The sequence below is a fragment of the Pelodiscus sinensis genome, chromosome 22 (assembly GCF_049634645.1).
Source record: "Pelodiscus sinensis isolate JC-2024 chromosome 22, ASM4963464v1, whole genome shotgun sequence".
NCBI classification, from domain to species: domain Eukaryota; kingdom Metazoa; phylum Chordata; order Testudines; family Trionychidae; genus Pelodiscus; species Pelodiscus sinensis.
In genome coordinates, this window is record NC_134732.1 from 4531388 (window position 1) to 4552672 (window position 21285).

The window sequence follows — 21285 nt, forward strand, 5'->3', positions numbered from 1 at the left end:
CTTTTCCCAGGCACTTGGAAGAAAAGCGTAATTAGAAAATACAGTGAAAAGAGGGGACCAATTCAAATAGGCGGGTAGCAAGAATAAATTTAAATTAATGGAGATTGCCTATCTCCTCGAAATGGAAGGAAAGGTCATTGAGTCCAGTCCCCTGCCTTCACAGCAGGACCAAGTACCACCCCTAACAAATTTTTGCCCCAAATCCTTAAATGGCCTCCGCAAGGATTGAACTCACAACCCTGGATTTAGCAGGCCAATGCTCAAACCACTGAGCTCTCTCCCCTCAACCATTACACAAGCGAATGGTAAGCTAATCACAAGGCAGAAGGCAAACAAGTGGGGTTTAGACAGTAACAAGGATTAAAAGTCCGGGGGGGAGGGGGGAGAGAGCGGGGAAGAGAAGGGCATGGAAAGCCAAGGTCTGGTACCTGGACTATGTAAAAGGACATTCAGCCAGAGCTCCCCAGTCTGCACATGCCCTTGGAACAAGGTCCTTCACACCCCCACGCAGGAATGGGATGAGAAGCTATCGGGGGGGGGGGGGGGGAAGTCAGGGGTGGGGAAGTATCCTTAGCAAGGCAGCTTGTCAGTCTGTGCTCAGAGCACCACCCTGAAAGCCACTCTGAGGTCGGGCTGGCACTGAAGAAAGGAGGGGCGAAGGAGATGCATGCGGGTGATGTCCCTTTAAAACCCCAGCAGTCAGACAGCAGATGCCCTGCGCAGGCTGAGGCCAGCCCCAGCTGGACACAAACATCCAGACAGGCCCCGTGGCGCAAAGGCGGATGCACCAGACCCCCTTGGAGAAGGCAGCCGGGTTCAGCGCTTGCCTCAGAGAGCTGGCACGAGGCTTACCTCAAAGCCAGCAGGTCAGACTACAAGGGAGGGAAGTCAAGGCAGCCCTTGGGGAGAAGCGGAGGGGCCCCTCTCCCCCGCTTTCAGCAGCTCTGTGCTGCAGTTACCTCTCCACTGGCCGTGACAGCTTCAGGGCTTGGGAGAAGCCTCTCTCCCTACTGCAGCCTGAGCGCCCACGTGGGAGGCTGTGCAGCCACGCAGTTCAGCAGGAACCTACGTCCCAAGGATCTGAGAGCTGCGTTCTAGCATCAGTTCCTCCTGAACGGTCTCTGCCAGCGCGTAATCCCAGCCCGGAGCATCTTCCGACCTACATTCATGAGACGCACCTGCTCCCAGATGTGGCCAGTCCTCCCCTCCCCATAGGAGTGATCCAGCACCCAGAGGCGCACAGGAAGATGGAGGGAACAGAAGCCAAGAGGCGGGGAGGTGGCAAGCAGGGGAAATGGCTTCTGTTTGAACCCCATCATTCTGGGCAGCTACAACCCAGCTAATAACACTGTTCCTCGTGGGAGTCTAGGGTACGTCTCTATACTTGCTTCCCCGTTCGAACTAGGGATGCAAATGTAGCCGACTGAAATTGCTAATAAAGTGGGGATTTAAATATCCCGTGCTTCATGAGTATAACCTTGCCCACGCGCTATTCCACTTGCCAGGGAATGCGCTTCGGGACACGTTAGTTCGAATCAAACCCCTTGATTCGAACTAATGCACCGGAACAGGGATGGGAAGGAGGCAGATGCTGGCGAGTGGAGGGGGCAGTTTAAGGACTTTGGGGGATGGGGGAGGCCTTTCCAAAGGCCCCCAAATAGCAAGACCTCCCAGAGTCTCCAAGCGCCTTGTGAACACTTTCGGAATCAGAATGGGGGACACGGAGGCAGAGCGCCTGCTTGGGGAAGTCTCCTAAAGTCACAGACGTAGGCACCGACCTCCAGTCCTGGGCCTGACCCTGACATGCTTCCTCCTACTGAGGGAGCGGGTGGGCATACAGGAGAGATAACCCAAGGCCCCAGCTGGACCTCAGCCTAAGCAGGAGCTGCCGGAAGGGACCAAGACAGACTCAGGCCCCGCTGTGTCTGGGCTTTCCAGTTTGTACCGCTCTGTCAAGTGCTGGCAACAGGCACCCCCAGCCCACCCGCCACGGGGTCAGCGCTGCAGCTCACGGGCAGTGTTTCAACAGAGCTGGCTCCAGCCTTCCTGACCAAACCACCCATTGGGATCTCCGGCCCCGGAGGTGTACACGGCCTCTTCAGCCGATGCAAATCACACGCTCACAGGTGAAACACGCCTCCCCGAGCGACGTCCCTCTCACCCGCGGAGCCCGCAGCTGGCCCATCTGTGTGGGAGATGGTCTCCCATTGACGTAATGCGTCTCCATCAGAGGCGCTGCATCAGCACGGCAGGGCCAATGCAGCACGGCCATGAACACAAGCCCTCGGTCGGGATGTGCACGTACAGTCGATGCAGGAGCACTGGCCAGCCAGGCAATTTCCAGAGACAAATGGGAGTTAAACCTCCTTTTGAACAGCTCAGCAATGTCTTCGTGGGTCTCAGTGTTCAGCCTACGGGAGGGGCACCAGACCCTGCACGTGTGGGCTGAGATTGAGATCTTCCCCTATAGCCCTAATAGCTGACAATCATTAACGAGTTTCTCCGTATCCCATGATGAGCCAAAAGCAGCAGCCAGGTTGTGAAGTAAAAAAATAAAATAAAGTTGGAGATGAAGGGAGTTCTGGAAAGAGGTCACTGGTCCCCCAGGAGAACGTCTCCTGGCAGAGGGGACGAGAGCAGCCAGGAGGTACAGAGACCCAGCAAGCAAGGATGCCGAACCAGGGACAGGAGGAGAAGCCATATTTATTCATTCGTCAACACAGTTCCAGGACAGTTGGCCTGGCACCTGCCCCACAGGATCCCTCTCGCATGCACAGCAGCTGGGCATGTGCTGCTTCTGCTCATTTTCCCAGCCCCCGTGGCAACAGGAGAAGGGGCGGCTGGCTTGCCCATACTTATAAAGAGCCTCTCAGCTCTCGGAACAAGGAGGACACTCCTGGATTACTTGCAGGTACACTGAACCCAACCATTTGTCAGAAAACACGTCTCCCAGCCTCCGGGCAGGGCAGATCAGATCAGAGCCACAGCTGTGCCCTGGCCAAGCTCCGGCAGCTCCCGGGTTGGCCACTTTCTCTGCCCCCGCCTGCCCACACACTGCCATCGTGAACCCTCGCGGTCCTGGCCGGAGGGAGTCAGGCGGTCCAGGCAAACAGCCAGCAGCAGCCATGACCAGAGCTGGGGCACAGCAGCATGGCTGCAGCCAGGCTCTAAGAGTACGTCTAAACTACATGGCTCCGTTGATGGAGCCATGTAGATGTTTGTTCGGCAAAGGGAAACGAAGCCACGATTTAAATAATCGCGGCTTCATTTAAATGTAAATGGCTGCCCCGCTCTGCCGACAAGCTGTTTGTCGGCAGATCGGGGCAGTCTGGACACTCCCCTGCCGACATGAAAGCCCTTTATCGACCTACCCGGTAAACCTCACCCTACGAGGCATAACGGGGAGGTCGATAAAGGGCCTTCAGGTCGGCGCGGGAGCGTCCAGACTAGCGCGCTGAGCCGACAAACAGCTGATCAGCTGTTTGTCGGCTCAGTGCGGCAGCCATTTACATTTAAATGAATTATTTAAATCGCGGCTTCGTTTCCCTCTGCCGATCAGCCTCATCTACATGGCTCCATCGACACACCCTAAGGAACCCGGTTCCCGCAAAGTCCTACTCTCAAGCTGCAATTCTCATCCCCATCTACTTGCACACCCCCGCCGGGGCAGATGCCTTTTCCCGCCTCCTCAGCAAACACGCAGAGTCCAAACTCCCTCCCTGCCTGGGAACTAGCTTCATAGACAGAAATAAGCTCAACCCAGAAGTAGCAGAAATAAGTCTGCTACTGCCTGCTCAGAAGGTTCCTCCCTCAGGGCCACTCAGCTCATCCCCTATCCTCATGCCTTTATTATCGAGGTGGGGTAACAAGCCACCTGCCCTGGTGAGTCAGCAGAAGCTTCCCAACGCCCCCTCTTCCTGGAAAAGGGTTTAGGGCCAAGGCTGCCCCTTCCCTTCCCCTAATCAGAGATACCGAGCTCAGGTGATCCTGCTGGGCTTTGATCCAAACTTAAAAGGCAAGTTACGAACTCAGGATAGGACAGCTCAGTTTCACTCCCCGCTCCACCCTGCTCCTTGCAGTTTCCATTTAGCAAGGCCTTCCTGTCAAGGAGAGAGACATTCATCCACCCTGCCTCCTGAAGCAGGGAGGGGCTGCCCAGCCCCAGTGATCAAAAGCATGAGAGGCGGAGAGAGCTGAGAGACTCAAACTGCTCCAGTGGGTGCCTGGCAGGAAGGGGGAGGGTGTTCGTCCACCAAACCCTCTTGCTTCCAGGAGGGGTCCCCTCCTTGCCTCACTCCGTCACCGGTAGCCAAGGCACAGCAGCAAGCTAGAGGCAGGAAGTGGGGCAGACGTGGGGCCAGAGTGTCAAGGGCTCAGCGCAGCGTTCGGCACCTCCTGTGCCCATGTGCCTGGCCTTGGCTGCGGGCGCCGAGTCCTGCCGATTCTGCCTCGGCGCAGGAAGAGCCGACTGCACGTGCTGCTCCACGTACCGGGGCGGGGGAATCTCCCTGCACCAGGAGCGAGGGCTACTCAGCACCATTCAGGATCAGGCCGAGGATTTGGCTCCACGAGCCAGCAATGGCCCCTGGAACCCGACATGGGTGGGTCCTCTGGTCCCGCAGCAGCCAGATGAGACGAAGCCGATGTCCCTGCCGCAGCTCAGCAGCGGAATGTCCTATTGACAGTCATCTGGTTGGAAAGTCACCCCGTGTCCCTGACCTCCGTGACTCGCTTCCATTTCTCAGACATTCCCCAGCTGCGAGCGGGGACTGACGACACCGGCGACCTTTCAGCAGTGCTCCCTGGGAGGCCTGGCTGTATGGGAGGGTGGTGGGTGATGTGGCCAGCACTTGTGAATGCTATTTTGCTTAGCACACCCACTGAGTGGCCTGGAACGTGGACCTGCACCCAGAGCTCTCCTGCATGGCCACCCAAAGCTCCGCTTGCAGGGAACGCGGGTGTATAGTGTGCCGTTAGGTGCTTGTGCTTCACCCCAGAGCTGGCCGCATTACAGTACTGGACATTCAGCAAAATGTGCTTATTTGGGGTTCGATTCTGAACTCTCACTGGTGTCATCCACAGACTTCTGTGGAGACTTTACACCCATGTAAGCTGGAGCCCTGATCAAAACGCGTGAATGTCTCATTTACTCGACTCCTGACGTTAAAGATCCCACAACGTTTTCAGTAAGAGTAGGGGTGTTTCCGAGTCACCTGGGCTCGATGCTCCCCTCACCTATGAGATTGTGTATTGCAGTGTTCCAACTGTGGAATAAATTTTGTTGCTTACACCAAGGCCTGTGCAGATGTGCACCACCAAGAGAAACACGTTACCAGCTGCGGGCACTCTGCTGATCACAGTACAAGGCCTGCCATGTTGACGCCAATGTCCAGGCTAGCCCCCACCAGCTTCCACTGCCCGTCAGAAGCTCGCCAAGATTTACCACGAGGTGCTGAGAGTTCCCATCAACACGGCCGGGCCTCAGGGTGCTATACAGAGCTATGGGGAAGCCCCCAACAGCAGGGGCAAGGAGAACAGAGGGGAAGAAATGAAGAGGCAAAGGGCCAGGAGAGGAGAGGTTCCCAGCAGCGATCGGAAGTTACAGTACAGGATGGACCTCTCTGGTCCGGCACTCTGGGGACAACCGGTCCCGAACGAGGGAATTTGCCAGACCAGAGGAGGTTTCCTGCTACCAGCTCCCCAAACCACCTTCCCTCCCTGCTGCTGCCCCTAGCTGCCCCCTGCCGTGCTGCTGTGGCCCTGGCAGTCTGGACTGCCCTGGCTCCAGCCCCACTACTGGGGCTGCCGTGTCCCTGGCTCCAGCCACGCTACCAATCCCACCACGGCTGCCGTGTCCCCGGCTCTGCTACTGGGGGTGCCGGGGCCCCTGCTGCGCTATTGGGGCTCCAGCCCCAGCCCCACTGGGCTCCGAGCCGCCAGGACTCCCTGGTCCTGGGACACCCGTGGTCCTGCTGGATGAGGGAGTCCCGGTTTTGGGAGGCCCAACCTGTCGCTCTAGCACGCGGCTGACTGAAGCGACTGCTCGAATCTGGAAGCCCCTGCAGAGAAGCGGTTCCTCCAGCTTCACCTTGCGCTGCGGCTGCAGAGGGAGCCCAGGAAGTACCTGCCCTGGGGTGAGGGGAGAGTCGCAGAGCGGCTCCCCATAACTCCGGATAACTCTGGCCAAGGCACTACCAGCGGCAGCCTTCCATGCGCTACACACAAGCCGTCGCAGGGGGCACGGCCGCGGAAGGGACACTCCACCCCAGCAAAGCCGGTTCCCGTTTAGCGTGAACGGCCATCACCAAACAGATGCTCAAGAGAGTAACCAGACCGGCCGCTGCCGCCCAACATGCTTTGCAGGCCCCGAGCCCCCTTTGGCCCCTGGTAAGGTTCATTTCCCCCTTTCAGGAACAGTTGGGAAGCAGTGGGAGGGGAGGGGCCATGTAGACAGACCTAAACACCCCCAGGAGGCTGTTCTCTGCCACTCTGCCAGCTGGGGACAGAGGGAGATTTGCCCAAGGTCACTCAGCAAGTCCGTGGCGGAGCCAAAGGAAAGATCCTGCAATCTGGGTGCTTCTCTCATGCCGACGTTGGCGGAGTGGCATGTCTAAGAGACGAATGGGCCCCCAAGTCCAGCCCATCACACTCTCATCTCATTTCTCTAGCGATCACAGAAGCTGCTGGCCAGGTCCTCAGAGGGTCCCCACAAAGCCCGTGGCGAGGGATGGGGCTCAGTCGTGTGAGCCATGGGCGTGAGTTTCTCGCAGATGCTGCTTAGCTCACCAGGGTCCGGAGCTGGAGCAGAGCCGGCGTGTCAGAGCCAGGAGGCACTGCACCACAGTCACCGTATCCCGAGTATAAATCCCCCGGCCCATGTTTGTAACGGTCAGGCTTGGAAGCACTGCAGTCCACATGCCAGCTGAAATGAAAACTAACCCTTCCCCAGCCGAACTATAGGCTCGGGGAGGGTGATTTCCCTTCCCTCTTCTCCCCAAAGGCCGTCAACCCTGCACAGCCTGGCATTTCCTGCCTCAGGCGCTTTGTTTACGGCTGAAGTTCACATTCTCTTCCCCCTGCAGTGGGACCAGGTCTGAGCTGCCGACAGGATGAGGGGCTCCACTGACCTGGTGAAGCACTGAAACCCAATTGCTCCCCCCTTCCTCCCTCCCCTCCCGGAAAACGTCCGCCAGAGAGGAAACGAAACAAAGAGCTTGAATCTTCAAAATCACCCAGATTCAGTCTCAGGCAGCAGCCCAAGCAGGAGGGTGTGACCCGAGCCATTACATCCCGCAGCAGCCAACAGCCCAAGGGGGTCCATTCTCCGGACGTGCAAGGCCTTCCTGGTGCTCACGTAGCACAAGAGATGGGACTCACAGTGCTGGTGATTACACCATCTGCTCAGCGTGCCCAGCCTCTGCAGGGCCAGCGCTACCTCCACTTGGGCTAGTTCTTTGGCACAGGGGTAGTTTTGTTGCATTTGTACAGCTCCAAGCACAACGGGCCCATGGTCGGCAGCCCTCAGCGCTACAATACAAATAGATCCATGGTGCACACAAGTCCCTGTGAGTAAGGCCCAGACCCGAGCCAGTTAGGCTAGTACCCACCGCAGTAATGTGTCCTTCTGGACTGTATCTAGGTCCTCCGAGCCCATCACGTTATGCTAATTAACTTTGCCCTATAGTAAACCGCCAGATTAAGTCTTTAGCTGCTGGAATAATTCAGTGTGACCTATCAGAACGGCCACACTGGGTCAGACCAAAGGTCCATCTAGCCCAGTATCTAAGTCTGCCAACAGTGGCCAAGGCCAGGCGCCCCAGAGGGAGTGAACAGAACAGGGGATCATCACGTGATCCCTCTCTGTTGGATAAACAAAGAGGCTAGGGGCACCATTCCTGCCCATCCTGGCTAATAGCCACTGATGGGCCTCACCTCCATGAATTTATCTAGCTCTTTTTTGAACCTTGTGAAAGTCCTGGTCTTCACAACATCCTCTGGCAAGGAGTTCCACAGGTTGACTGTGCACAGTGTGAAGAAACTTAATTTGGTCTTAAACATGCTGCCTATTAATTTCATTTGGTGACCCCTAGTTCTTAGGTTATGGGAACAAGCACATAACTTTTCCTTATTCACTCTCTCCATACTTGTCATGATTTTATAGATCCCTAGCCTAGCCTCTCTTCTCTTAATCTTCTCTTTTCTAAGCTGAAAAGTCCAAGTCTTTTTAATCTCTCTTCATATGGGGGCCCATTCCAAACCCACATCAATTTTGTTGCCCTTTTCTGAACTTTTTCCAATGCCAAGAGATCTTTTGTGAGTTGAGGTGACCACATCCGTATGCAGTATTCAAGATGTGAGCATAGCGTGGATTTATACAGAGGCAATAAGATATTCCCTGTCTTATTCTCTATCCCTTTTTTAACGATTCCTAATATTCCTAATCTATAGAATAAGTAGCTAGTAAGTACTGGCAGGGGCTAGGTGCGCAAAGCTTCCTGCGTTGGTCTCTAGGGCTTTCCCTAGCTACATTTGCTCCTGGAAACTGGATGATTTTACATGAGGGGGATGGGAGGTTGGAGGGATCAGATGACAGGCGCGGCTCAGCACATAGGAACCTGCGTACATAGTCAGTCCCGACGTCCATCTGGCCCGGTACCGGTCTGACATTGGCCAGGAGTTCGTGCTTCCATACACTGCTTGCTTTGGGTCAGCTGGGAGAATCCATCTCCCCAGTATTAGGACTCCTAACCCCTAGTCAGGGAGACTGGCTTATGCCCCAAAACAAGATATTTAATATCCCTTCCCAAGTTCATGAGCAGCGGCTGTATCGGCCCATTCTGGCTCTCCATGTCCGTAATCCCACCCCAAAGCTCGTCCATAGCCCCGTGTTGCAGGGAGCAGGCACAAAACGGCCAGCAGAGGGAAAGTCTCTCAGATGCGCTTCTCTGCCCAGTGCGTTCCTCTAACGTCTGTGCTGTCACGGCTCGGCGCGTTGGAGATGCCTGGGTACTAGGGTGCAGACGCACGAGGGCGCCCAGCAAAAGGCAAGGCAGGGCTGAAACGCAGGGCACCTCCTGCCTTTTTCCAAGGAGCCTATTGGCTCCCTCTGTGGCTAGGGGAAATGAGTCACGTTGCACAAAGCCACAATTAAGTCATTTGACTCACTCGGGAAGGGAAAGCCAAGGCTGGAGCTTGGGCGGGAGCCAAATGCCGGGTGAAGAGCCCGTCCCAGCGCCCGGCCTGGAAGGGGAGTCACAGAAGAGCTAAGGCTAGAACGTTAACCCCCCCCACCCTGAGTTTCTACCACCACCTCTGCCTCCCCATTTACACACCTCCCATAAGCCAGGGGCGGGCAAGGCAGCCCCCACGGGCTGGATCTGGCCTGCCCAGCTGGTTGATCCGGCCCGCGCACACCCTGCTGCTCCCCTGCTCCCAGGCCAATCGAGACCTGGGGACGGGGGGCATGCAAAGGGGAATATGCAAAGTCTCCTCCCCGGCCAGGGGCATGTGGCACATGCAGGAACTGCCAGCTGTTCAAAACCGCTGGTGGTTCTCTCTAGGTACCACAGGGCAAAGACTTCACATGCCGCCCTCCCCCGCCTAGGTCCCAGGCTAATCAGGGTCTGCAGGGGGGGGGGGGGGCACAAAAGGCCTCCTGGCCCCGCCCCTTCCACCTGAAGCCCCGCCCCTTCTGGGCCAGCCCACAACCGCTTCAGAAATGTGTGAAAAGGCCCCCCCCCCCTTTCAAAAATTATTTCCCACCCTGCCATAAGCGGAAAAATTCAGCTCCCAGGCCGCTGCTTCCCTGGGACTGCAGAGCGTGCCAGAGCAGCCGTGGCCAAACCAAAGTTACGCTTCTCTGTGGGCTCTGCTGCGCTGGAAGAACTTGACGTTTGCCTACTACAGAGGTGGAGTTTGCCACCTCCGCACTCTCCCTGAGCGGGCCCCGGGTTTCTAGTTCCGCCCCCAGGAAGGCTGTCTCCGCCGGCACCGCATAAATCCATCACTGTGGACACGCCCTGCTGCCTTCAGCAAGTCCATCAGCCACAGCAGACAGGCCCCCGGGCATCTGCCTCCCCTCACCTGGAGGCCACTTTCAGCTACAAATGTGCATGCACAAAGCTCCGAGAGCCAAACAGCCCCAGATACTGTTTGGTCGGTGGCCCCTGCCCATTTGTGCATCCTGGCTGCACAGACAGTGCAGGGCGTATTGCATGCGGCAACCCAAGCCAGGCTCCTGGAGCAGAGCGGAGCCAGAGGTCCCGGGACAGGGCGATGCGCAGAGGAAGTCTGTGGAGTCGTTTCTCCCTTACCTTGCGGTGGAGCAGCTGGGACTGCGGCCCTCCGTTGCCCTCAATCTCATACCGGATACTGTTGAAGAGCGCGACTCCATACTGGTCCTCGTAAAACTGGCAGAATTCCCCCAGCACCTTCCCGGTTTTCTCTGAAAGTCAAAACAGAGGGAGGGGTCACACCGATCGCCTGGCCAACGGATCAAAAACCCACCGACGTGCACGCTGCAAACCCCTCCCCATCTGCCAGGAAGACTCCTCCAGCCAGCGGACGCTAACAGGAAAGCCAGGGACTAATGGGGAGAACGAGTTGTCCTGCAGCACCTGAGAGACTAACAAAAATATGGATCTTGTGTCATGAGCGCAACCCCCTTCCTCCGAGGTGTCCTGCAGCCGGCTGGCACCATCCCTAGCAGGTGGGTGGCCACAAAGGTTCCAGATCACCCCATGAACCGATGGCCAAAGGGGGGGGGGGGGGGATTAGTGGAATCATCGGACCTGACGAGCAGCAGGTGGGTTACTCCATTGTATCACTTCTCTTCCTAGCCTAGATACCCTCCCACTAAGTGCCACATTTGTTTTGATCTCTATGGTCCTAGAAGATCAGTGCTGAAGAACCCAGGTAGACCCAGGCCAGGACCAAGTCACCTCCCCGTCTGCAATGAACAGCTGCTCTGGACGGGGCCTGCCAGCATTTCTACAGCATCAGGGAGCCAGTTACATACACGGGAATCATTTCATTCTGCCCTAGCCATCCGGTCCTCTCACGCATTTGTGGTTCTGCCAAGGGGCATCAGGTTGGCACACACCTTCCTCCGGCCCCCACACACACACACCTCGTAGGCATCAGCAGGATGGACGAGAACAGGCAGGACGACGGGGCCTTTTGCTACTCGTAGGGTGCAACGTGACTGGCTCATACAGAGCACTAGAGAATTCCAAAAAATGCCTTATCCCGGCCACTCAGAAATTGGGGTGAAATCGTCTTCCCCCCACCTGCCTATTCCCTCCCCCTCCTCCTCTGAATAGATCAGGGGAAGCCAGCCAAGCAGAGGTGCTGGAAACTTCCCAGATGACACTAGGGATATAATAGCACACTCGATTAACCGACAAGCAAAAGCTTATAGATTCAGGCTATAGACGAGTGTTTCTCAACCAGTGGTACGAGTACCCTTAGGGGGTACTCCAGAGAAGTCTGGGGGAGGGGGGGGGTAACATCAACACCTGAAATTTGGAGAAAACTGAATTTGTTGGAAGTTTTACAGGGTTTTATTATTTGTGTACTTTTTACACCCAAAAATTTCATCGCCCGCCCGGCTACAATTAAGTTGTTTAAACAAATGTGTTGCAATGGTAAAAAAAATATTGTCTCTCTGAAAACTGTAAGTGCTGGGGGTACTTATAAATTTTTTAAAGGGGTATTAAAAAAAAAAAAAAAAAAAAAAAAAAAAAAGGTTGAGAAACACTGCTATAGACAACACGCATCCGCCCCCAAACCCAGTAAAGTTTTTAGCAGGCTGGCCAGCAGCCTGGCTCAGACCCCGTTTGTGCCAGGTCTAGGACCTACCCTTGCTGCAGTTCTGCATTTAAAGTATATTAGGAGCCAGGTGACCAGGCAACCCGGCTCAGTCCTGGCTCATGCTGGGTCCAGGACCTACCCCCACTGCAGCTCTACATTTAAAGTGTATTAGGAGCCAGGCAGGCAGACAGCCTGGTTCAGTTCCAGCTTGCGCTGGGTCCGGAAGCTCAGACCCACCCCACACTGCTGCCTCTGTATCAGAGGCAACAATGCAGGGTGCCAGGCAGCCAGTCCGTGAGGGGAGCTGGTTTTTAAATTGGTTCCCCTTGCGGACCATCACCCGCCTGGCACCCCGCGTTGCTGCCTCTGGTACAGAGGCAGCAGCGTGGAGTGGCAGGGGGCTCCTCCGGAGTTGGGCCGGAGCACACTGGCTGCCCGCCCCCCCGGACTACAGAATAGCTGAGTAACCAATCAGAATTCATGTGGTTACTCGACTATTCAATGAACCGATATTTAACACCCCTACAGCACACCTCCCGGTCCAGCCTGGCTATGGAAAGAATCCGAGCGTTCGTGGGCCACTCCTACTGTGCAAGGCACCTGTGCGTCTGCCAGCAGCCCGGCATTCGTGCACTGCCCACAGGCTCTTCCCTGCCTGTGGGGGAGGTTCCAGCCTCTTGGTGCGAGCGGCAGAGACGCAGAACTTTTCACCAGCCTGCTCCCGGGCTGAGCCCAAACCCAGCTCTCGGTGGGGAAAGGAGGGCGGCTTTCCCCACGTGCAGCCTGCCCCCAGGAGCAGCAGCACGGCGCATCCTCTGAATCCGGCAGCCCCGAGCCAGGTGAATCCCGTTCCCAACTGCCTCCGATCTCTCAGACTAGAGCGTGCATAAGGGCACATGCAGCGCCACTTGAAAGACTTCCCCATTCCTCGGGCCAGCAACACCCTGTGTCCTCCCCCGCAGGGGCCAACACGCTTGTCGTGGAAGCAGCGGGTCATGTGCCGAGGAGACGACAGCAGGACAGACTCCTGCAGAGATGCCGGATTTGATCGCTGAGCACCAGGCGGGAACTCCACCTTTTTGTTTCAGGCGAGAATGGTCACGGACGGACTGGGGGGGCGGGGGAAGGAAGGGAGGGCCTGAGGAAATCCTCACAGAATTTCACTGTAGCCCAGCAGTTTTAAACGAGGGGCCGTGCAACATCAGGCGCTGGGGCTCGCTGCTGTGGGGGGATCAGGTGAGCAGCGGGGGCGCTAAGGCAGCTCTCTGCCTGCCCTGCATCGCAGACTGTGCTGTGCTCCAGAAGCAGCTGGCAGCAGGCCCAGGTCCTAGGTGAGGGGCGGAAGAGCACGCAGGACTCCACGCACCGCCTCTGCCCCAAGCACTAGCTCCGCACGCCCATTGGCTGCTGGCTGTTTCTGGGGCACAGCATGGTCTGTGGTGCCAGGAGAGGTGGGAAGCTGCTTTAGCCTTCCCACTGCACCATTGACCGGGAGCCGCTTGACGTAAGCCCCTCCTGCCCCAGTCGTGCACCCCCCCAAAGCCGGAGCCCCTCCTGCACCCTAAAGCTCCATCCCCAGCCCCACACCAGAGTCTGCGCTCCAGTCAAATTATGTTGGGTCAACAATTCATCTACTGGGTTAGTAGAAAAAAATGTTTGAAACCCCCCCCTGCTGTACCAGCCCTGGGAGCAGGGACGATACATTCACACCTAAGGTCTGGTCTCCACTTAACTGGTTCTTGGCATCGCAGGGCGGGTTAGGGCTGTGACTTTTGTGCTGGTATAAACCCGAGTGTTGCAGACACGAGACATGAGCTATGCTGGCAAGCGCGCTCTTATGCCAGCATAGCTCCGGTCTCAGGGAACAGCTGCGCCAGGAGACACCCTGGTACACTCCGTATCTACGCTAGGACAGCTATGCCAGCAAATCTTTGCTAGGGCGGGCAAGCCCCAGACATCACCTCTGGCCTGCTACCAGGCTCCCACACAAGCCACCCCCGAGCAAGCGGGGAACTTCCTAGCGAGGTGACCGATTGCCCAGTCTCTCCCGGGCATGACCCAGGCGGTCTGCACCACCGATACCCCCCACCAGGACCGCTCCCTTGTAGCACAGCCCAGTTCCCAAGCTCCACTCAAGATGCTGCCTCAGCTCAGTTTGCTGGGGCTCAGTTTGCTGGGAGGGCCCCGCCCTCCAAGCGCCATCCCTGCTGTGGGGGTGACGTTTCAGAACGCCCCGAGCACGCAGCACGGCGGCAGCTGCCAGGTACTAGTTGCAAGAGTGCCAACACGTACTGCACCGGGGCAAGTCCTTCCCATCGCCACGTGCCCGACTCCAGCAAGAGGACGCAGGAACCTCCACCGTGCGGTTCTGAACCTGGGGCTGGAACGGAGGCAAACTCCAGCAAATGAAAACACAGCACCTGGAAAACACGGACTGAATCGCCTCGGAGTTGCCATGGACTTCAAGGGAGCAGAATTTGGTCAATGCCCTCCGCCCCAGGGATGTGTAACCGTATACATGGTTCACTGATGAGCCCATGGTTACATGCAGGCTCCCAGGATGTCGCTTGTTTCCACCCCCCGACCCCGCCCACCCTCCCCGTGCTGGTGCCCCTGATACTAAGGGTATCAACAGCATGTAAATTAGATTACCCAACAGTCAATGAAGCAGGGATTTAAATATCCCCCACTTCATTAACATAAAAATGGCCGCCGCGATGTGCCAGCTCAACTGATTGTCGGCACAGCACGCGAGTCAAGACACGGATTGGTCGGCAAGGAAAGCCTCTGCTGACTGATCCTGTAAACCTCGTTTCAGGTGGCATAAGGGATCGGTCGGCAAAGGCTTTCCTTGCCGACCGAGCCGCCTCTTGACTGCTGCGTTGTGCCGACGATCAGCTGAGCTAGCACAACGCGGCACATTCGAGCCAGCTGGGAGCCCTCCGGGATGCAATCGGGCAGATGCTGCAAAACAGGGAGGGACCGTTCCAGCAGATCTCACTTGGTACCAGGACCTCGTCTCTCCCACACACGTTGAGTGCGAGCAACGAGCGGCCAAGCCCTTTGGCTCTCTCTGCACTGTCACCAGAACGCCCGGTCTGCACTCCGGCCGGGGCAGCCAGCTAGCATTCAGGAAGGACATGCATGTCAGAGCAGCTGCTTAGCTGCAGCAAATCCCACAGCCCGGTCCTCTAGGGAGGGCCAGGCACCAGCTGGACCCGGTGAGCTTAGATCAGAGAGCAGCAGACAGGTCTGTCCGCCGGATGGGGAGAGATTGGACTCTTTGGGTAGCCAGGCTCCCAGGGTCAGTCCCAGGCAGCTGCAGGCACCACGTGGCTGTTTCTTCACTGCCGTATCCCTTGGACATCTGCAGTCTGAGTCACTGCCCCACCTAAATCCAGGGGGCCTGGCACATGGCTCTTCCCCAGGGGCTTGAGGGCAGGGGCCCCAGAGGGGAAAAGTTGAGCACAGAACAGGGCCAGCTCAGGGCTCTCCAGTGACCCCAAACAACCAGGTCTGAGAGGGGCCGCATCTCACCTTTCTCCCTTGAGCACAGGGGAAGTCAGCCCCCCAGGGCCTTTTATCAATGAGACTGGCTGACTTTCCTCTAAAGATGAGGCCAAGAGCCTCCTGGAACCTCCGGCACCGTGCTCCCCTCTCCTCCCAAATGACGGCTCCGGGGGTGGGGAACACACGGACGCCCAACACACAGAAACTAGCTCAGGGTTAAACTTGCCGTGAGCCACTGTGCCACTCGCAGACTCCAGACCCCTGTCGAAACCCAAGGCAAGAGGGATCAAGGCAGAGCCTGCTTGGTGTGGAGTCCCCACGGCTCCCTTGTCTCCTGCACTTTTCACACAGCCCCTCTTGCTGCAGGAGGCCAGTCTACATGGCACTAAGCCAATACAAGTGGCTGGAGGGTAGCGTCTGACGCTTCCCTCGCCTCCTACTTAGCTGCTGGGGTTTAAAAAAAAAATCCTGTTTCAAGACAGAGAATTCTCTCCTGTTGTGTGAGGAACCCACATCAAAAGGGGAACCGACCTATTGTAAAGAGGGAAGGAAGTGGGGGGGGGGGCGGGAGAAGACAGTGCAACAATCTATACAAAGCGTTGTCAAGTATTTACAGACAGACACCCCCTTTTGCCGGTCCCTCAAGGAGGGAGGCCCCCGTTATAACCATAGACACTCCATGGTTCTGCTGGCCCCTTGGTTTGAGAATTGTTTAAATCAGAACTGCAGAATCATGCACGCGAGCTCCACTGGAGGACGGACACTCGCCAGCCATGCAACCTGCCGGCATGAGGAAGATCTGTCGCGCTGCACTCCACATTTGAGGTGTGGTTAGAGGAAGGGTGCACTCAAGTGTAGGAGTCGAAAGAATGGAAAGAGATGAATCGCTTTAACCCTACTGGTAATGATACAGTTGAACCTCTCTAGTCCGGTAACATCCATGGTCTGGCAACCTCCGTGATCCGGCATGATTTTGTTTAGCTCGATGGCCACTTATGGGTGTGACCAAGTTTTCTGTGGTCCCATAAAGTTTGTTTACAGCCACCAATCCTGGCTCTCGGTCTTTTGTGCTGTTATCGAGCTCTAATTTACCCCTAAATGTCTTCTAAGAGATCAGGAAGCACTGAAGTGCTGGTAATGCTGCTAGACACTATTGATCTCCTGTGGTCTGGCAAATTCTCTGGTTCGGCACCAGTCAGGTTACAGACCAGTGGGTTTTGATTGTCAAAGGGCGGCCATTCCACTAGAGAGCAGAGGGGGCCAGCATAGCACAGGCACCTTCTACACAAGTTACACTCCGAATCCTCAGCTCTGCTGATGGACTGATTTGCTGGGGATTTGTTGCAGCCCCCGCTAGCAGAGCCCGGCACTGTTCCCGGTCGCGTGCGTGACCGGGGGGAAGACCGTCATGCACACAACTGAAGAGATCAAGAGCTTCCCTGAAGGAGAGAAGGCATGTCTAGTTCTGTTGCAGTCACCGCACTAAGCCTCTGAACAGGATCCCTCATCTCTGAGCTGAAGAAAAGCCAGAGCACTTCCATTTCACCCGCCTTCAGGCTCGTTTCAAAGTAAGAAACATGGGCTCCTTCGAGGCATCATTCGTATGGAGTCAGGGCACATCGGGGCTAGAATGCAGAGCACTCCCTTCTCCAATCTGCTCCACCCGGACCAGAAAAGCTCCTCTTAGGTCCACTCTGGGCAGAGCAGAGATGGGAGCATCCCAGTGAAGGGCAGTGAAGCCAAAGATGGCGGCACCAGCAGGTTCTCTTCTCTAGAAGCCAGGCTGCATGGGCCCAGAACGCCAAGACGCAGGAAGCAATGCCCTAGAATTCCTGCAAACCCAGGCACATATTAAAAAAAAATATTCAAGCAATCCTCCTCCTCCTGGAATGTAAGGAGCAAGTTAAAACAAATGAAGCTTCTCCCAGTGCTAGAACCAGACGTAGTTTTTCCAAACTCCCTTTTCGCGGATGAAAAATTTTTCCATCTGCAGTTTGCATATTTGTGAAGGAAAAAAAAGTCACCGGAAATTAACATTTTTCAGAGTTTCCTGCAAAAACCCGTTTGTATTTCCCACCCAGGTCTACTCAGCAACTTTCTCCAACTGCTGGCTTTAGTGCCACCAATGCAGCCTTTCAGCCGCCACAAGCTAGCATTAAGCCAACTGATGGGTGCGGGCAGCTCTCCCCTTTATTTTCTAATCTGACAGCTACAGAAGAATGTGCGGTTCAGAGGCTTAACTCGGTTCAGCAGAGCTTGAGAGAACTGGTTGCTTCCCGCCCAGTGACAGTCTCTGCTGGTTTTATACACCCCAGATGTTGCCAGATGTCATTCTGCATATGGACGCAACATTCCAAATGGATTGCATGAGGATGGGCTCTTTGCTTAGCCTGCTCAATGCATATGGCGAGGGAGTAAAGTTGTGGAGGAGATAAAACAACATGGTGCAGCTTTGGGTAGCTGGATTCGGAGCACTCAGACTTTAAGGTCAGAAGGGACCATTATGATCATCTAGTCTGACACCCTGCACAATGCAGGCCACAGAATCTCACCCACCCATCCCTGGAATAATCCACTCACCTATCTCTCAGATATTGAAGTCTTCAAATGATGGTTTGAAGACCCCAAGATGCAGAGAATCCTCCAGCAAGTGATCCATGCCCCATGCTACAGAGGAAGGCGCTTCTTAGCCCTTCCCTTTAGGTTCAAACAAGGGATGGGCTAAGAAGCGAGATCAGAATGGAATTTAACACTGAACAAGCAAGTTGAGGAGCAACGCCCCCATGTATTGCAGAATGCCCCCCACGAGGCTGCGGGGAATATTGAGTTCCACTGGTGAGACAGACCCTCACGCTGGTTGAATATTCCCCAGAGGACAGGGCAATAACTGCTAAACACAGAAAGCTTGGTTAACCTATCTGTGGTTGGAAATGTACGAGATAGCCTGCACTTCCTTTCCTGTCCACCCGTGCAGATCAAAGTTTTCCATGCAAGTCGAAGCCTGCACTTCCTTTCCTGTCCACCCGTGCACATCAAAGTTTTCCATGCAAGTCGAATACGGTTCTAACAGATTTAGAAGTTGGCAGGACAGGAACATAAACATTGAAAAGGCTAATTCATTGCCCCTTTGAGAAAGAGCTGCCACATGGGAAGGGAAACCTTCAGCAATGCATGCCAGGGTCCATCTCGTACAAAGGATCGAAATGATGTAGCTGGGAGATGGTGAATGATTTCATGGAGTTGGAATTTTGAAGGATCAGGAAGACGGCTCCTCGCTCACGTCATTTAACTCTAGTCTAGATAGCGCTGGAAACGGTCCTTGCCCATGTGGAGCGAGCTGGCCTTTGACTCCTAATCACAGCGAGCCTGGAATTCGGCATCCAGCAGTGGATGGTTTCTGGAGGTCAGAACTACACACTTCACTTGGTTCCCTGTTCAGAGACGGCCCACGGATCCCTCCTGCCCTGCCAGAGAAACTAGTGCAGGAATGTCAGCCGATTCCAGAGCGTCTGGTGCTAGCAGAGGCTTCCAAACGGAAGGTTTCCCTGAGCGATTTACAGCCGTTTTGTTTGGCAGGTGGGACCTTTGCTTTGAATTCCGCCGCTTCCACTTTGCCCTGCAGAGAGAAACACTCGCTGCGGCCTCCAACAATTCCGAGAACTGTTTGATCTATCCCACAGATCTGCAGATAGCAGGAGGACAAGAATGCAGCATCCTCAGCAAGGAAACTAGCAACGTCCGGCAAGTGCTCACCCAGACCCCCCACACACACACTCCACAAGACGTTGCTTGAAGAGGTGGCCAAAGGCTCTTCCACTTCAGCTCTGGTTACAGCTCTTCCGGAGGCACGTTCACAGGAACAGCTGCCAACTGAGCTAGGAAGACAAGGAGCGGGGAAGAGGACCCATCTCGTCTTGTTTACCCGGGTGAGGAGCACAGCAAATAGCCCAGAGCAAATGAGGATTCATCTGGAGCCCAACGAATGGAAGGGGATAATCAAGCCTGCAGAGATAACAACCACGACCACGCAGTGTGCGGCTGGGTCTAAGGGGCTGGAGGCAGGTTCCTCCCCCCGCTCAGGGCCAGATTTACTCTTCCGGGAACAGGGGCTACCAGATTTTTGTGGAGGCCCCCAGGCTCCAGGGTGGGGCCCAACATTAGGGGAACAGTGTGTGGGAGGGGGCTGTGGGTTGAGGCAGAGGGGGTGCGGGCTCTGGGGTGCAGCCGGGGGTGAGGCCTTTCGGGTGCAGACAGCTCCACACTGCAGTCAAGGGATCTACAGTGCAAGAGGGAATTCCAGGCAAGGTGGTGGGGTCTGGGAGGGTGTGCTTACTTGGGACAGCTTCCATGGGGGGTGGGAACTGTGTGGTGGGGGGGGGGGGGCCTATGGTTCGGCCTGGCCTGTACTCATTTATTCAAGAATCATGGCCAATGGGAGCTGCGAGGGGCAGAGCCTGAAGGCAAAGGCTCGGGGTGGGGGAGCAGTGGGGAACAGCAGCATGCGGAGCCACCACCCCGTCACCCGCCGGGCAGACTGGCCTGGAACAGCACGCTGGGGCTGCAGAGCCCCAAAGGTCCTTCCTTAATCCAGCCCCGCCCCTGTGGATGGTTTGCCAGTTGCCACTTGAATCCAGGACACACGACAGCCAGTGCGGTCGGTCTCCGCAGCCTGACTTCTCTCCACACGCCTTTACCGGACACTCCCGTGGCCGGGGGGGAAGGTGCGGCGAATCTCCTATCCCCCATGACTGGATTGGTTCACTGGGTGGGGATAAGCCAGGACCAAGGGCTCTGAAGTCTCACGGGAGGGCCTCCAGCTGGATTTTTGGCCCAGTGCTGCAGAAAGGCCAGGTGCCCTGGGGGCAGCACTCCAACAGGAGCCAGACGTGACATGGGGCGATTCAGAGCCACCCGCTCACCGCCGCGCCAAGCTCCAAGATGGGACATGCCGGGGAGTAGGGAGTCCAGCTCCGGACCCACCTCCTCCTGGGCATGACGCCCTTGTCTCCACTACGATGCCAACGTGCCACTAGGTTATGGAACGGATCATAGGCACCGACTTCTCCTCCAGCTGGGGGTGTTTGACATCCCCCCCCTATTCCACCCCGGCCCCGCCCTGCCTCTTCCCACCCCACTCCACCTCCTCCCACAGCTTCCTGAATACCAGATCAGATGTTTGTGGGACTCTGCTGAGGGGGCTCAGTGGAGCCACCATGGGGCAAGAGGTGCAGGGGGACAGGTGCGGGGGGGGGGAGAAAGGGGGAAATTTAGCCGCCATTGGGTGCTCCATATCCACTGAAGTTTCCCCGTGGGTGCTCCAGCCCTGGAGCACCGATGGTATTGGTGCCTACAGAACTGGTTCCGCATTTACACGCAAGAGAGAAAGCTGGGAACAACTCAGTCAAGGAAGGGACAGATGGGAGAGGCTATGGAGAGGGCCGGGCCGGGCCAAGAAGAATGGTTTCAGAGATGGAACACACAGTAAGAAATGCACGTTTTTGCAAGGCAGTTGGGAAGTGGGGGGAGAAAACACCAGTTAGGACCAAAAAGTCCCCGCTCCCAAAAGGTATACATCACCTATTTTGGCCTCTCCCACTGGAGAATCGCCCCCAAAGAATGGAGATCCCTCGCCATTAGCTGCCACAAACCAGGGCGTGTTAAAAAAAAATCCCATTTGGGTTTAAAAAAAATTTTCTGAGAAATGCTGATGACAGAGACTAAGATTTAAGAGAGTATTTTGAAGTCTCATTTCCTCCAAGTTCATGGGAAAGACAGATAGTCTAGCACTGCAGCAGTCAGTGCCGTTATTCATTCCTTACTAATTAATGACAGACCACTCGTTCGGTCCGTGGTGAATGGAAACGAGCCCTGCACCGACGTGAAAAGGAGTTAAAAGGACTTTCCTTGCCCAGATCGAGACTGAAAATTCCCATCGCCTGGTTCTGGAGCGGGATCATGGAAGCC

At 56.0% G+C, this 21285-nt stretch overlaps 1 protein-coding gene across 1 annotated transcript in view; it reads right to left on the bottom strand.

Annotated features, from left to right (window-relative positions):
• Window positions 1-21285, bottom strand: part of NIBAN2 (niban apoptosis regulator 2) — an 85358-nt gene that overhangs the window by 33551 nt on the left and 30522 nt on the right. Inside the window, exon 2 of the mRNA XM_075905812.1 lies at window positions 10314-10444. Within this exon, the coding sequence (XP_075761927.1) occupies window positions 10314-10444 (131 nt within the window). The remainder of the gene's footprint in view (window positions 1-10313; window positions 10445-21285) is intronic.